Source organism: Gymnoscopelus braueri (genome assembly GCF_963280865.1).
Source record: "Gymnoscopelus braueri genome assembly, chromosome: 24".
Classification (NCBI taxonomy): domain Eukaryota; kingdom Metazoa; phylum Chordata; class Actinopteri; order Myctophiformes; family Myctophidae; genus Gymnoscopelus; species Gymnoscopelus braueri.
Genome location: NC_137626.1, coordinates 22,712,094 through 22,729,409, shown reverse-complemented (window position 1 = coordinate 22,729,409; position 17,316 = coordinate 22,712,094). Strand labels below are relative to the sequence as shown.

Below are 17,316 nucleotides of genomic sequence, written 5' to 3'. Positions count from 1 at the left end.
AGATAAAAGCGCTATATAAATGCACCATTTACCATTTACTATTCTTGTTGGAGGGTGGTATCCAGTTGCATCACCAATTACCTGAATAAGAAATAAAATTTGCATCGGTTACACCCACTGCCCAACTGACAGGCGTGTCAGTATAATCTGTATCGCAGATTATAGATCAAGATGAAGAAAAGTTAATGTAAAACAGAAACTATAAGCTTAAAAATATGTAGTTTCTATCCTCAAACATGTTGGTTAGCCTTTGGTTGGGGAAGGTCTTCTATTGTTTATCTATTATTTCTTAGATAACTGAAGTGTGACTGGAATACACTGATGAGTACAACGTGACAGTGATACTCGTAATACAATCTTATTATAGCAGTCGAACTTACACAATCCCTGACCCAGCACTAACCTTACATGCCTCGCAGAGGAATCTGTTTGGTCTGGGCAGAGAGAATATACATTGACTCCTCTTACCAAACAAATAGCTGACCCAAATGGCTTACACAAGCAGCCATGGTGAAATGACCTACAGTACTGTACTGCAAACTTCCCTCTAAGACTAAGCCAGTGGAAGCAGACTTATCCTGTGATCCCATTAGGCAGACTGAATAAACATGTTTGGCTTGGCAGCAACCGAGATCTTCTGTCTTCTGTTATTGTTGGCACTGTGAGTTTTGTACATGACGACTGACATTTTAAGCCTGATTTATACTTAGCAACACGCAAATAAACAAATACATCAGGCACAAGTCTGCCATTTAACAGGCATGTCATACTGCGTATGTACTGTATGTTCTGCATTCTGTATTGTACTATGTTGACAATATTTCTGTGTTATTTCTCAGTAGCAAGAAATAGATTGTGGTAATGTTTTATTCACAGTGAGTATGTATAACTCAGGCATGGGCCTGATTCATGTTCGGTTCATACAATTTTGAATGCAAATTGGAACAGTGATTCTTTATAGATGAATTAGTTTGCAGAATTTGTATGGCAAACTAAATCACACTGGCTTGAAACCGAATTGAGCCCAGTCAGCCCACTCTCGGAGATGTGTATTATTATACCATGGCCAAAGGCCAAGCTCTCCAGAACAGGGGTTGTCTGTATTTCTGTATGTACTGTATCCAATGTATGTCTTTCTCCTCAAAAGTAGACCGATCACAGCCCATACCGGTACATGCATGATGTCACAAAACAGAACCACCTTCGGGCATGAAAGCCTGGAATAACAAAAAAGTTAATAAAAACAAAACAAAAAAACAAACATAGTTGTCATTGACTGATTAGAAAAATATTTGGGGATTGAGTTCATTGGCCTGCTGGCAAGCGTTGCACAAGAAATTTGGCGCTGATTGTGTAGTGTTTGTTTACTATTGCTGTTACACCCTTTTTAGGAGCAGGGAGGAGTGGCTGTGGTGTGTGTGACGGAGGGAGAGGAGGCAGACGGTGAGGACTCAGACATGGGCAGTAAACGGCCGAGTGAAGCCGGTGCAGATCAATCGGGATGCGACGGGACGGCAGAAGACGAGGGCGAGAAAGAGGCGGCTGGAGAAGGAGAATCAGAGGATGTTGTGGAAAATATTGTGGAGGAAGGAAAGCAGGTGAATGGTCTCTTTCATCAGTACACCCGAACCTCTGTGGAGTCCCAGCCCGGCTCAATGGAGGCCATTGACACGGAGCCCAGTCGTACAGTTTCACCCCTTCACCCTAAAAAGTCTCAGGAAACCGGAACCAAAATGGTGACCGGTGTATCTAGGGGTGAGGGGGTTGCGGGTAAGGGTCAGAGGAGAAGCCGGTCGCCGGCCAGGGTCAAAAGGCGCAAACCCAATGGGAGCGACAGACAGTTGGACGACCTGGAGATTTAACTCTGGAACAGAACTGTTTCTCCAAATGCAAATGCGGACAACATTTATTATCGTCCAGCACATAACTGCTGTGACGTACGCTAACTGAAACAGGCTAGAAATGGACAGACTTTGGTTTGTATGGCTGAGGCCTGCATCTCCCAATAAGAGGATGTTATTATTTATGCCATTGAACTCTAATCCTCCTGTTGACCAAAAAGACCTAAACACTACAAGCACTTTATCACTTTAGAGCTGGTGTGGGAGAGCTCTGTTATGACATTAGTGGTGGTTGTCACTACAATACAGGTGTTTTTTCCAGAACCACAACACACAGCGTAAACTTGAAACCACTCACGTAATACAGTGTTATGTATCATATTACTACAATGTTCGAATATATCTATATTCTATTTTCTAGAAGCAAATTGTATTTATGCACATATATTTTAAAGGCATACGTATGTCTATTTCTTTATGGTGATGAAGTATTTAATTTTTTGGGAAACGCTCACACTCTGGAACAAACTGGGTGGATGAATTGTTACACAAAGCCATGAAAATAGGTATCCAGGTATCTGTGATATAATCACTCTGCTTTTTTTCCTGGTTATATTGTAACCAGATTTTGATTTGTCACAGTCTAAACCTGGTACTGTAATCAGCTTAACCAGAGCCTAACAATCCTGCTAATAGCAACATTGTGATTCTGTTACAGAGAGTACCAGGGTGCTATTTTCATAGCAGTGTGTTGTGTCCCTTCCCTGGGCACAGCAATTTTGAGCATTGCCTAAGTGTGTTACGTATACTGGATTGAGACGAGGTTGGCATAAGAATTATGTAAGTACTGTGTGTGATGCATTGCAGCCACCTGATGAATCAGCCATGTGGGATGGCAGTCTGAGAATCCACTCACATGTGTTACTAATGCCTTACTGTATCCATGGTAACATGGCATAGAGAGAGAAACAGAGGAGAGTGGGGCCGCTAAGTGGCCGTCTTCATTGTTAATCTGTCAAGAGATGTCTGATTCTGGTGGTGAGTTGTCAAAATGAGAGAGTCTGTTGGAGTAGGAATACGGCCACACCTTTTATAATAGGAAATGCCGGAGATCATACTTTTTGAAAAATTATTAAACCAGGGTTTGCATTTAAGGGAGGAGTGTTCTGCACTCCTAAAGTGAACCGTGCTGGTTCAGTGAGTGCTGGCCTGACACCCAAATATGCTCTAGAGAATATTGTGACTGTATACTGTATAGTATATGTTTTGAACGGCTCTCGTTTGAACAAGGCGAAACAAAACACACTCAGGCTTTGCATTAAAAAAGCCTGGTGTGATGTGGAGAGGGGGTGGGTGTGCCTATGTCTTTGCTGCTATTGGTCCATTTGGCTATCCATTCATTCTTTCTAACATCGCCAAGTGAATGCTGTGTATCCAGCTCATGAAATGATTCAAACTGAAGGTTGAATGTGGATAAATGTGACATGAATAAACAGATTGAATATAAACACAACCACTGTTGTTTTCATGGACGTGACTGGGTTTCAAATGATCAATGATGCGAGGTAACGCATTACATAATATTACTTTCACGAGTAACAAAGTCATATTACCCATTACTTTTACAAATTGGGTAATATTTGTAATCAAGTAATGCTTACTTTCAGAAACTGTTATTTCTAGACTTTTTATTTTATTTTTATTTTTTTACATATTTCTAGTTCAGGCAAGCATCCACTGTTTGGACATTTATTCAATGTTTAACACATTCTGAACACTGGGCTAAGTCTGTCTTTATCCACAGCTAGCTTACCTTGCAGAGGCATGGGTAATACATATACTTTGTAAAATTATACAATTTATTTAATAGAAAAGCCCTTTGTTGGGCATGTCATAGGCGGAAATGTTCTATATTTTTAACAGACAAAAAAACCCACACACGATCAGATGTTTTTGCTGTTTTTGCACGCCACTGTCATGCAGCAAATGATAAAATAGGGCATAAGGTTAAAACAAAACTGGAAATAATTCACAAAACATTTTTGACATTTTGAACATACCAAAATAAGTTTGTTGTTACTTATTTGTTCAGCGCCATGTTTGGATTTGTCCCTGAGAGAGCTGCAAAGCTGCTCAGCCTTCAAGACAAACTCACGTCAATCTACTAATCCCCTGTGTGTGTGTGTGTGTGTGTGTGTGTGTGTGTGTGTGTGTGTGTGTGTGTGTGTGTGTGTGTGTGTGTGTGTGTGTGTGTGTGTGTGTGTGTGTGTGTGTGTGTGTGTGTGTGTGTGTGTGTGTGTGTCCTGAGCCTCACAGGGATTGAGGTTGATTTACGAACCAAATAAGGTACAGTCCTTACCTCCAGAAAGCCGTTACAGAGCACTGACAGACTATGTAATGAGAAGATAAATTATAACCACAACAAACTAAATTGTGCACGTTCATTTGTTGGTTTTAGTAACTCTTCTAAATCAGGCGTAGTATACAATCAAACTTTAATACACAATGTTAAATAATTAATTACAATAATATATAATGTATGTATAGCTATATCTATAAAGGTTAAAGTGATTAAATTTGTATCGTTTCAATGCTCTATCTATGGAGGTTTATTGGCTGTGTTGACAGGTTGCTGCCATCTAAGTGTCATGTAAATGAAATGCTTTCTAATTTCCCACATAACACAACATTCCTCATTGTTGTGAATTTAGTTGACCCTCCATGCGGTCCTAAGAGTCTCCCTTTAACTAAGGGTGGTGAGTGATGGTTCGGTTGAGAAAGAGTGGAAACATAACATGCATCTTGTATCATCGTGCACAGAAGTCAGTCTGATAAAGTACTTGATGACCATGGCGTCAAGTGTATCAGTATGTGCCCATGCAGGTGAGAGTGATTCAACACATGATGTCACTGGGTCAAGCAGATAAATGTCAGTCCTATAATCCTATAATCACAGGTCTAACACACCCACAGATGTTTACAGATGTTTATTTATTACTGCAATACGATTATTTACTGTATATGCTTTGTGTGCGTGGTGTGTGTGTGTGTGTGTGTGTGTGTGTGTGTGTGTGTGTGTGTGTGTGTGTGTGTGTGTGTGTGTGTGTGTGTGTGTGTGTGTGTGTGTGTGTATAGTTTATTATGACAGACACGCCTCCACAGTGTCGCGCACCACTGGTCGACTCTCCAAGTGAGATTCTGCCTCCTCAATAGAACAGCCAGTCAGCAGACATATCAAAGCCAGGGGAACCACCTACAGGGAGACGCGGAGAATGTGTGAAAGAACAAAAAAGTGATTAACTCTCCTTACCCTTCCCTTCCATCTCTGTTCATCCATCCCTCAATTTTTCCATCCATCCCATCCGTCCATAAATCCATCCATCCATCCATTTGAATTGAAGACCTTTATTAATCCCACGTGGGAAATTCAGTTTCAGCTTCACCCAGCTGATGGCTGCTTTGATGGTCATGATGAGCGCTTGGGGGAGCTGTTAAGGGTTAATAGTCCTGCACTAAGCTACATCTGCCCAGCCATGCGGACATATGTACACCTCTTTATCCATCCATCCATCCATCATCCATCCCCTTGCTCCTTACCTTGCTCCTGGTGCTGGCAGTGAGTGTGTGTGTGGTGAGGTCACAGGAAGTGACGCTAGCTGTCAGCTCCTCTGAGCGGTAAATGGCTCTCAGCAGAGCCTTCTCACAGTTGACCTCAGGACAACGAGACAGCTTCTACAGAAGGTTAGATAATATATCGTTGCTGTCAGCCAGGGAGAAACTTCATATCTCCATATTTTTACTTTTTTATGTTTTTTTTGTAAATTGATAAAAGAGAATAGAGAGTCTGCACACTGGTGATGCTGAAAAAGCTCCGCTGTAACGTCAACGTTTCGATCTACTCAGATACTAGGTAGGTAGGTATGATGAACCCTGTGCTGTTGATTTCTTTTGTGCTTGGTGCCATCTACTGCTAAGAATTTGCATGCAACCTTGTGTGCATGCCGTGTGTGCGTGCGTGCGCGCATGCGCGTGTTCCTGTGCACCTGCAGTAAGCGTGTGGCTCTGTGGTACAGTTTGGTGTTGGTGACCTGGACGTCAATCATATGGTTCTGGTATATCTTCCCCTTCAAGACGTGAGCTCCAGTGCTCACTGCATTCAGCACCAACTTAGTGGACAGCTCCCAGTACTGAGAAAGGGACAGAGAGAGAGAGAGAGAGAGAGAGAGAGAGAGAGAGAGAGAGAGAGAGAGAGAGAGAGAGAGAGAGAGAGAGAGAGAGAGAGAGAGAGAGAGTGACAGAGATGTGTGTGTGTGTGTGTGTGTGTGTGTGTGTGTGTGTGTGTGTGTGTGTGTGTGTGTGTGTGTGTGTGTGTGTGTGTGTGTGTGTGCGTGTGCGTGTGCGTGTGTGTGCGTGTGCGTGTGTGCGTGTGTGTGTGTGCGTGTGTGTGTGTGTGCGTGTGTGTGTTACCATGTGCAGTGAGTTTTCTGGAACAGATGAAGGCCAGGTGATGTTGAGAACTGATGAACACAGACGAGTGATGTTGCCCTGGAACGATACAGAAAGTGTGATTCTCATTAAACACACACACACACACACACACACACACACACACACACACACACACACACACACACACACACACGTATGCATTTATTTGAATTAAACCCAACGCCTGAGTTACTCTTACAGTAGTTGCGCATGGGTGTCACGCAACAAAGTATAAATCAGGCTTAAGCAGCTGGCCTTACTGGAGCAGTGGTTCCATCAAGTCCGTGATAGAGAGCATGGAGGTTGGACGTCTTTTGTCTCACTTTTTCAGCCAGCTCCTCCACAGCACTGATGTCATCTGGGAAGGAGGGTAGACACACATTTCAGGGACGTAATCTCTCATAAGAAGTGGATAACTAAAAGACCATTTCAGCTTGACGTTGTATATTACTCACTGGAGTCAGTGAAGATGAGGACAACGGTGTCTTGGTCATTAAGAGAGGGCCAAACCAAATGGCCAAAGTCCTCATGGGCTATGCAGAACTGGGAACCCTTACAAAGGAAATATGAGACACATTCTTATGCAAAATAGACACTTAAATCACTCAGGTCTATTCATAGCTTTGTATATCATACATAAACAGACACATTTTCTGTGAATAGTTTTACATTTAGATTATACATTTGTTTACATTTTCTCCAAAGTCATTAAAACGTTACTGAACTTACCTGACTAATTGAGTCATCGTTAGCTAAACATCATTGAGTATTTATGGACATTTGGATATGCCAGACCACCGCTATGATCCTCTAAAGTTCATATCTAGGCTACTTTGAGGAGTTTAGACTGTAGTCATTGTACAGTAGGTCTCAACATCTTACTGTACTGATCTGTGACACTAAAACACCATCAGTAATGTGAATGCATTATTTTATAGTTTCCAGTATTTCATCTTCATGATATTTGATGCATGAAACTTGATTGGTGTCTGGCTCCTTTTAATTATAGATAATTATACTACTTTTTGTTATGATTTTGAATTCATGTGAGCAGAGACAAATACCAGTGACGTTAGGGGACCTTCAGTGTTGTTCAGCTCCTGATAACCTCCATGAATAAAGGCTCTGATATCTTCATAGTCTGAAACAAACAGACACAACACACACACAGCCATTTAACATACTGTAGGAACATTAACAGGAAGTACACATGAAAAGTAATTTGCTCAAATCCCCATTCCCCACATAGTTCTGGTGCTGAACTTATAGATGAACAGAGAAGAACGTATTTTGGTGGTGATATTATGGTAACTTGCATTACACTGATATTGGTGATTTTGATTGCTCTGGAAAATATCATATAACATGAATTCCTCCCTCACAGAGCACAAAAGCAACAGATAAAGATGATTGATAATATTTGGACTCACATCATGACCAGGTAGTTATACAGTACAACCCGACATTCTGCTAAAGTTCAACATTGCTTGAAGGACCATTCACTCTCTCCTTCCCACTTATAATCCATTCTTCTCTCACTCTCTCCTCTCTTCTCCTCCTTTTCTCACCCCTTCCAGCATCACTCTTCCTCCTCTCACTCCTTCCTGCATTCCCTTCCTCTCTGCATACCTCCACATCTCTCAACTACTCCTTAACTCCTTCATTCCAATGTTCCTCAGGCTCTCACTCTCTTCATTCCCTCCTTACCTGCTCCAAATGTGGGGATGCACTCGCTGGCATCGATGAGGCTCAGCACTGCCAAGGAGCCCCAGGCCAAGTAACACACCCGTCTGCCATCCTGCAAACTGAAACACCCACACGTGCGCGCACAAACAAACACACACGCACACGCACGCACGCACGCACGCACGCACGCACGCACGCACGCACACACACACACACACACACACACACACACACACACACACTATTTAACTCTGAATGTATACACATGGAACCACATTTGTCCTTTGTGGGTATGTGGTTCCGTCTGTAGGCTCTTGTCAGGATCTGTCTCTGTGTTTACCTGTTTTATGTGCAGGTTTCACTTTACTGCTGTGTTCCTTTTATTTTTAAGTAACGTTCCTAGTGTTTCCTTTTGTCCTTACAGCTGTTGTCTGCCTTCTCTCACCCAAGGCTATGATAGAAAAGGTACGGTCGGTCCACAGGCCTGTCAGGCGCCATTGACGCGCATGGGAGGCAGACTGGATCCGTTAGTTCGGTGAAATAAATTGGAGTCAATGAGAGCTAGCTGGACCAGCTTGTGAACAAACACTATTTCTGAACGATTGTGCTCTTTAGATACCTCAATCAAATTATAAAGTGCACACATCGAAAAGCGACACAGCAGAAAACAATGTGTGATATGTCTTCTTTAATTTTCTTGGACCAAGTATTTTATAAAGGTCTCAATCGTTCAGAAATAGTGTTTGTTCATAAGCTGGTCCACCTGGCCCTCATTGACTGCAGTGCATTTCACCGAATTACCGGATGCAGTTTGCCTCCCAGTGTGACTAATCTGCCGACTGGAATTGCTGGATAGCAAAAATGACATAGATGACCATACTTCGTTTTAATTACCTTGGTCTCGCCTACCCTGTGATTGTTCATTTGAGTCACCTGTGTCCTGCTTGCCCCAGCCAATCCCTGTGTTGATTGTCTTTGAGGTTCACCTGTTTCTTGCCAGTTTGTTTCTGTGAGAGTTTGTTGGATCCTCTGTATCTTTTACCTCTGTTTGCTGTCAGTTTTACCACCCTGTATGTTATGAGGACTGGACAATAAATTACATTGTTTGCACTTGTCAAATTTTCCTGCATTTTGGTTGAGTTTAGAAAAACCCTGAAAGCTCTCAGCTAGCCTATAGATTAACACTGGTAGGATTTTACAGTGTCCGTGCTCCACCTGTGTCCTGCGGCCTCCACCAGTGCTGCTATCCCCTCAGTCTGAGTGTATGTGATGTTCACAGCTCTCTCATACGCCTCCATGTATCCCATCATGCCCCTGTAAAGAAGGAAGCCTATGATACAGGTGCTTGTGTGCATATGATTTCTTGTATAATAGAGGTGTGTGTGTGTATGGTTTCTTACTTGTATGATACAGGTGTGTGTGTATAAGCAGCGGCATGTGCAGTGGTCAGAATGCTCTCAATCAGGATCTTAGTCGCACTGCCCCCCTTCATCCTGGAAGAACCACTGATGGCCTCAGGCTATACCACATGCATGCACGCACATGCACACGCATACGCACACACACACACACACACACACACACACACACACACACACACACACACACACACACACACACACACACACACACACACACACACACACACACACAAAACAGACTTAGATACTAGAAGTATGCTCCTTGGAGCACAGATCTCCGCCAGGCCGGGTTGCCTACCAGGGCCTGCAAACACATCTTGGAATAGTAGCATATAGTAACGTTTTGAAGAAATCGCAAAATCGCTACGGTTATTATTAAGAGTTATTGGCCAAAACGGTAAGTGGGCTGTTGTAGCCGGAGATTAGCTGCTCACGGACACACACGAAAATAAAAGTAATGTTATATTTCCTCTTACTCCAACAGCAGGGTTGAGGATGAAGGCTCTGTGATTTGTCTCCAGTGCTTCCATCCTCTGGACCACAGTTTTAAAGGTGAGTGTGCAGCCCGGCATGGGTTCATCCCTGCACACACACACACACACACACACACACACACACACACACACACACACACACACACACACACACACACACACACACACACACACACACACACACACACACACACACACACACACACACACATATTCATTATTATTATTTAATATCCACTACAATCTTGGAATTCATTATTATTATTTTTATAATGTGTGTGTGTGTGTGTGTGTGTGTGTGTGTGTGTGTGTGTGTGTGTGTGTGTGTGTGTGTGTGTGTGTGTGTGTGTGTGTGTGTGCGCGCGTCATATATAATATATGAGAGAGAGAGAGAGAGAGAGAGAGAGAGAGAGAGAGAGAGAGAAAGACAGCCTGTCAGCGACACCACACCTAGTGACTTGACCGGGTATATGTTTACAGACAATGTTGGACAGTTGGACACAGACAAGACCAGTCAGATGCGACGTGCTCTGTGTGTTTTGTTTCCTTGTCTTTTTGTTTCCTTGTGCGTTCATGAAAAAGTAGGCTACCTGATTTTATGTTTGAAGTGTTGATGCAGTAGTTTGGTTATGTTATGTTTGTAATTCTGTATTATATGTATTATATTTAATTGGCAACACCTGTTCGTTTTTCGCTAGTTAGTTTTTTGCTCTAAACTGACTGTTGTTTGTTTGTTATTTCCAATGGTGTATTTTGTCACTTCTCTATGTTGTATAGGCATATCAGTGTTTTATACTATTTGTTCACATTTGTTGGAATATTTTTGATACACATTGTTGATTGCCTCGTGACACTGCATACAGATTACCTTCTAAAGTAGGCTATTGCATCATGCAGCATGCTAGTTTGAGTTCTTGTTTAATTTGAGTTAATGCTAAGTTTAGTGCTCTAAATTCATTTTACTTTTTATTGTTTATTTTCAGACCATCATTATAAAACCAGGATGAGAGAACATATCACTCCAGTTCTAGCTTCACTACACTGGCTCCCGGTTGTTTTTAGGATTGATTTTAAAATTCTTTTAATAGTTTATAAAGCTCTAAATGGTCTGGCACCCTCCTACCTCTCTGACTGCCTAGAGAGATATGTTCCAAACCGGGCCCTCAGGTCTTCAAGTGCTGACCTGCTCGAGGTGCCTACAATGACATATAAAAAATACGGTGAAGCAGCATTCTGCTTTTACGGACCGACAGTGTGGAATAAACTCCCATTACACTTAAGACAGGCAGCCTCTGTCGATAGCTTTAAAGCACAGCTCAAGACCTATTACTTCACTCTTGCTTTTAGCTGATTCTTTGGTTGATTTTTAATTCCTCACTGTATTCCCTATTTTAATGTTGTTTTATGCCTTTGCTTTTGTTTTGTGTGAGTGGAAGAGAGAGTCACGGTAGTTAAAAGACAAGAGTCTGATAACTCCATCCGGAGGATTCAGTGAATTATCCTCTGGGGCACGTCGACACGTGGTGGACCCTCCAGGGCAGATCCTTTTGTCTATGTTTAGTCTATATATCTTGTATAACCCCGATATCATTCTCAGGGGTGTACGGTGTGTGGTTTGGATGTGATAAGTTAGCAGATCCCCTGGGCTAGTCCACACGTGGTAAACATGGTGAAAATATATTACTAAGGTGTAATATTACTAAGTGAAAATATATTACTAAGGTGTAATATTGACAATTGTGTGAAGATATATTACTAAGGTACACATGTAATATTGGCAATTGTGTGAAGTGTGGATATTTCTTTAGCTGTGTTGTAGAGGACAGTGGCCACTACATTTAAGTTATATTCATTTGTGTTGTAGTTGTGCATAGATAAGTCTATGCACACTGCATTTTATTCTGAGAACGAGCCTTTGCTTTTATTTTATTTTATTTTATTTTTGTTTGCTTTATTGTTAAATTGGTTCTAACTGTAATTGTATTCTTGCTCTGTAAAGCACTTTGAGCTGCATTTCATGTCATGAAAGGTGCTATACAAATAAAGTTTATTATTATTATTATTATTATATTACTGTGTAAAACTGTGAAAGGCGTCCCCCTTCGTTACTATGCACAAATGCATATCTACATGCACGCACCTAGCCTGAGACACAGGATTGAAGCCAACCAGTACAGGAGTATAGACCTCAGGGTGCTGAAGGCAAAGGTCAAGCTGTCCTGCCACATATGGAGCCTAAAGGAAACACACACACACACACACACACACACACACACACACACACACACACACACACACACACACACACACACACACACACACACACACACACACACACACACACACACACACACACACACACACACACACACTATAGCCTACATAATGCCACACTTGGTTTAAATCTTTTCTGTCTGAATTCCCTGCATTTGAACATGATTGGTGAATCAAATACAATTTCAGAACTTCACCAGACAATTGCCATACCGAGAGACCACAGGAAATGCCGATGAACAGGACCCGCCTCTTCCCCTCACAGACCTGCAGGCCAGACCAGAAGCAGACCCGGGTCAGTAAGAGTTCTTTCTGCATCTAATACACAACAGTATTAGTCCAGGTTGTCAAAGTGGGGTCTAGAGACCCCCAGGGGTTCCCCATGAAGCAAAATGAGTTAAAGGGACCACACCATGAATTTCATTTTTTTTTGGGGGGGGGGGGTATTTTTTGGGCTCCCCAGTGTCTCTTGTACCCCAAAAAATATTTTTTTTTAACATTCAGTCATTCATTCTCATTTCAGATATTTTCAGAATGGGCGTGTCTGAACAGGCCATTTCAGAATGGCAATGCAAGTGACATCACTTGCCTTGCCATTGCATTGATGATGGCCAGACAGAATTGCTCAGTAGCCCCCCCCTGCCCAAGAGGACGTTTTGGTATTGCAGCTGAAAGTGCTGTATAAGCCAGAGACAATTGACTTGGGATGAGTATATCTGAGTGATGATTTAGGCTCAAACCTTTTGAAAAAGGTTTGAGGGACATACACCATATGATATTAAATATCAAATATTTTTTTTAAATTCATGGTGTAGATCCTTTAATATAGCATCAAAATCAGTTCAACCACTTTAACCCTACATCAGCTTTTGGAACATAGCCGATCTACAAGCTCACAGCTTGTGAACTCGGATCTGCTATTTTCAACAAACCTTGAAAAATGTGAAAATGTTTTAACCTTATTGAAATATATGAATATGAATATATGTCGGTGGCACAATTTGTTCTCAGATGGGGTCAAATACTAATTGGGGTCCTTGACATAAAAAAAACTGTTTGAGAACCACTGCAATACTGAACCTTTGTTCACAGTCCAAACTCTTAAGTAACGTGATCAAACTAAATGTGTTACAGGACTCAGGAGAACAGTTATTTCTAGATCAAAATTGTACTGTTATAATCTCAGGGGAATACACTGTACATCACATCTCTCCTCTACAGCTGTATAGCACAGTTGACTTCAACTGGTTTCCTTGATTAGAACCACAACTCATTCCATAGTGACTTTGTTTGTCCCTTGAGAGTGCACAGCCAATGAAACCACAGAAATACACATTAAACCCCTTAGTACAGTATGCTACTTTGTAAAATAGTTGTGTAATATAAGTTATTGTATTATATGTATACTTTATTTCCACTTGATTTTGTAAGAATTACACCCGGCCTTGTGAGATTAGGTATGCACGGATGGACTGACAGAGAGACAGACAGACCCTCTTTTAGACAGCTAGACCTCTTAGAGAACCATGCTGTAAAAAGCTAAACGCATCGCATGCTCAAACACATAATTGACCATCCCTCCCTATACGACATAAGAACAAAATGGCCACCGTGTGAATATGGTCAATATAGCATACAATAAAAGTACAATGATGTGCCTGACCGTCTTCAAACTGAGCATGCCCAGTTTGGGATCATCTTCAGGAGCTTCCTGGGAAGAGAGAAGAGCTCTGAGGAGAAACATGGAGAGATAAAGAACCTCACATCACTGAGCTGACATTTACAATGACATGTGGAAGGAGAAAGTTGCCTCATTTTTCAATTTGTGTTCTGTATAATTGCAGAAAACGACAGAGGCCCTTAACAACAAGGAGCAACACACCTGTCTCCTCCAGCAATAAGGTAAGAGTAGACAGGAGTCTGGTTCTTTTCTCTCAGTAATCTGTTGAAGCACGTCTGATAATGAAAAAGACATTTCTTGTTTAGCACTTGCCTTGTGCATAACATTCAGCAGCAGTATTTTCAAAGCCTCGCCCGGGACCCAAAGTTATGTTGAAGGAAGATTAAAATGGCTATTAGTCTTAATTAAATCCAGTCCTTTCCTAATTTTATAATGTATGCCCTTGAAGGTGAAGGGAGAAAAGGGAGAAAAACTAAAAATAACATTTACCGCAATGAGGAAAGCTATACGGCCAGAGGTTCCACAACCGCTTAATACAATCCTGCTTTCCTCTGGCTCCTGTTGAGGAAGCAGCAGATAAGATGGCTTTTAGCATGACTGAGACAGTGTGTGTGGGGAAGGGAGAGCAGTAACATAATATATTTACCTTAAGAATAAGCTCCACATGCGCGGCTACCTCCATCATGGTTTTCACCACACGCTGGCTGAAAAGCCTCTGCAGAGCGCGCACACACACACACAGTAGTTCAGCAATTCAAAACATAGCTATCAATATGAGCGATATCACAGAGCTCGGAAATGCTTTATAGCTACGTATGAGATTCATTTAAGGCAGTGGTTCTAAAAGTTTGTTCTGTGGACGTGAACCCCCATGGCTCCTTGAGGGGGTTCCCAGCAAAATGATTGATAGTTAGGAACCAAATGGACCCTTACAGGTCTGTAACTCTGACAGTGTAGAAAATGGAATCGGGTCCATTTTTATTCCATTTCTACTCTGTCAAGAGTTATGGGGGTCCGTGACGTAATGCATACCAAACTGGGGGTACTAGAAATAAAAAGGTTTGAGAACCACTGATATATAGGCTAAGGAGTTGGTTTTGGCACATGGTTCATACGCAGACAGCCCAATATGAGTGTCTGGTTGTGTGTTCGTTTTGGTGGACAACAGTGTGACATACATAGATAATTTTCCGCCATAGCGCCCACACTCTGGAACGAGCTTCCACCCCATGTTAGAGTGTCTCAAACCCTGCCTGTGTTTAAATCACGTTTGAAAACTCACTTGTACTCCTTGGCGTTTGAAAATTCAGATTGAGAAGCTGCTGTTTCCTCTAGGCATTGTGTCTAATGTTGTCCTGTTTATTGTGTGCTGTTTTGCTCTTGTTTATTTTAGTATTTTGTTACTGAGTGTACAGCACTTTGGTTCAACAACACTGTTGTTTTAAATGTGCTCTATAAATAAAGTGGATTGGATTGGATTGGATAGCAGCCTCTCCTTACAATAATTTAGCTTTAATTGCTTTGGGGCTTAACTAATTATAGATTCTATGGGGCCCACATTCACCAAACCTCCTCTCTGTTTCTGTAGACATATAATTAGTAACCAATCTGTAATCAATAACATCCCTTTCTCTCAGACACTGACCCCTGACCTTACCTCATACATGTTTCCTGCCTCCTCCTGAAACATCTGGGCGTCACAGGCCTGTAACAGCCTCACTATTTGATTGGCCGAGGCCCGGTCGATGTCACGGGTCAAAGGGTTGGACTTCTCTGAGACAGGAAGGCAGGGCTCATAATCTGGACACTGACAAACGTCCCAGAGACGATGAACAATAAAATAAACGCATAAACGAATGAGCGTGTGTAATGCAAGCATCTACTTGATTCAAAGGAGGAGTTCCTCTTTTATTTTTATTTTTTACGGCAAGTCACGTTCAAATTACAAACGCCTATCTTTCACTTTAACACAGACTGGATGCAAATGCACTCCAAAGAACACCTGCTTTCTGTTTGTAACACACCAAAGGATGTGAGCCCTGTCTACAGTATGGGTAATTAATAAACAGACAGTAACATATGACCTCTATAGCTGCACCTAGGTCTTCTCTTACCTCCCATTCACGCATAGTGGACAGATTGAACGAACCCTCTGCTCCTGCCATTGTGTGTCTATGAGCCACTTGATTCGTGACATAGCCTTGTTCCACAACAGGACCTTTGCCCTGTATGTTGAATTTTCCTCTCGACAGTTACGGTTATTACTGTATCCACAGTGACAAAGTTCACAGTGAAAGGCAGTATAGATTTCTCACTATAATCCCTCGCTTTCTCTTTCATGCACTTTCTGTCTTAATTTTCTTTCATATTCTCTTAGTGTACGCGCGCGCACGCACGCACGCACGCACGCACGCACGCACGCACGCACGCACGCACGCACGCACGCACGCACAATAACATTGATTTAATTGTTTTATTTTCAGTGATGGACAAATAGAATCAACAGCAGGCACTGTAACAATAGATTGCTATCAGTCCTCATTGGTGTGATGCATGAAGTCTCAGAACTAGTCTGGCAGCTAGAATGAGTCTGACAGATAGTATTAATAGTGTAACCCCCCCCCCCCCCCCCCATGACTGAAAAAAGGCATTTCACACAACCTCCTTCAATCATCAGTCTATATTTCAGTTATTCTACAGGGTAAAGATAAGTCACTCATATTGTTTCAATTAGAAAGTCTTTATATCTACTGTATACTGCAGATTAAGCTCTTCCACTGAACTGTGCTTCTGTTTTATATTTTCTTCTAATTTGTTGTGGTTAATATGCACCATCTAGTGGACTACATTTAAAACTACACCACCTGTTCTCTGATTTATCTGCTGTTGACTTGGTTTCTGTCGAAAGATAAACTGTCTGACTACGTGGCTGTTTGACCGTAGAAAGGCTATCTAATCTCTAGTCTGTAATCTAGTCTACCTCTAATACCGTTTTATTTGCTGATTTTCAAAGCTTTGTGGTGCATGGAAAACAAAAATGCTGATTATTTGGGGAAATACTTAAGATAGATATATAGCCTATATATTGTACATTTTGCTGAGCATTCATATATAATTAATTTAGAAAATATTTTATGAGATGCCGTCGCAAAGCATTCTGGGAATCACTGGTGCAACAGCAAAACATTTTACAAAAACAGTGTTTTATTCAGGCCCTGCGTTGGGGGCAGGCCAGACTGGGCTGTGTCCGCCCAATTGACATCCTCACTCACTTTCATCAATCTTGGTAGTAGCCTATACTCTAACAAAACACCAGGACATAAGAAATTGGTTTTAAAAAGCTTACTTCTAGCATTCACCAAAATGGCAATTGCCACCCCCTATCTTTTGCATGCATTTAACCTCAAAATTCAGGTCTTTTATTAATATTT

At 41.8% G+C, this 17,316-nt stretch overlaps 1 protein-coding gene across 1 annotated transcript; it reads right to left on the bottom strand.

Moving 5' to 3' along the window:
* Positions 1-4,980: 4,980 nt before the first annotated feature.
* Positions 4,981-16,050, bottom strand: gckr (glucokinase (hexokinase 4) regulator; the record flags this gene model as incomplete). The annotated part of the gene is made up of 19 exons (XM_080422415.1): positions 4,981-5,094; positions 5,439-5,573; positions 5,885-6,028; positions 6,309-6,386; positions 6,590-6,687; positions 6,785-6,881; positions 7,394-7,470; positions 8,037-8,134; positions 9,231-9,329; positions 9,416-9,534; positions 9,913-10,018; positions 12,071-12,165; positions 12,418-12,471; positions 13,868-13,934; positions 14,087-14,160; positions 14,375-14,443; positions 14,532-14,600; positions 15,543-15,692; positions 16,000-16,050. The coding sequence occupies 19 exons, from the start codon at positions 16,048-16,050 to the stop codon at positions 4,981-4,983; spliced, it is 1,794 nt and encodes a 597-aa protein (XP_080278541.1).
* Positions 16,051-17,316: the final 1,266 nt, after the last annotated feature.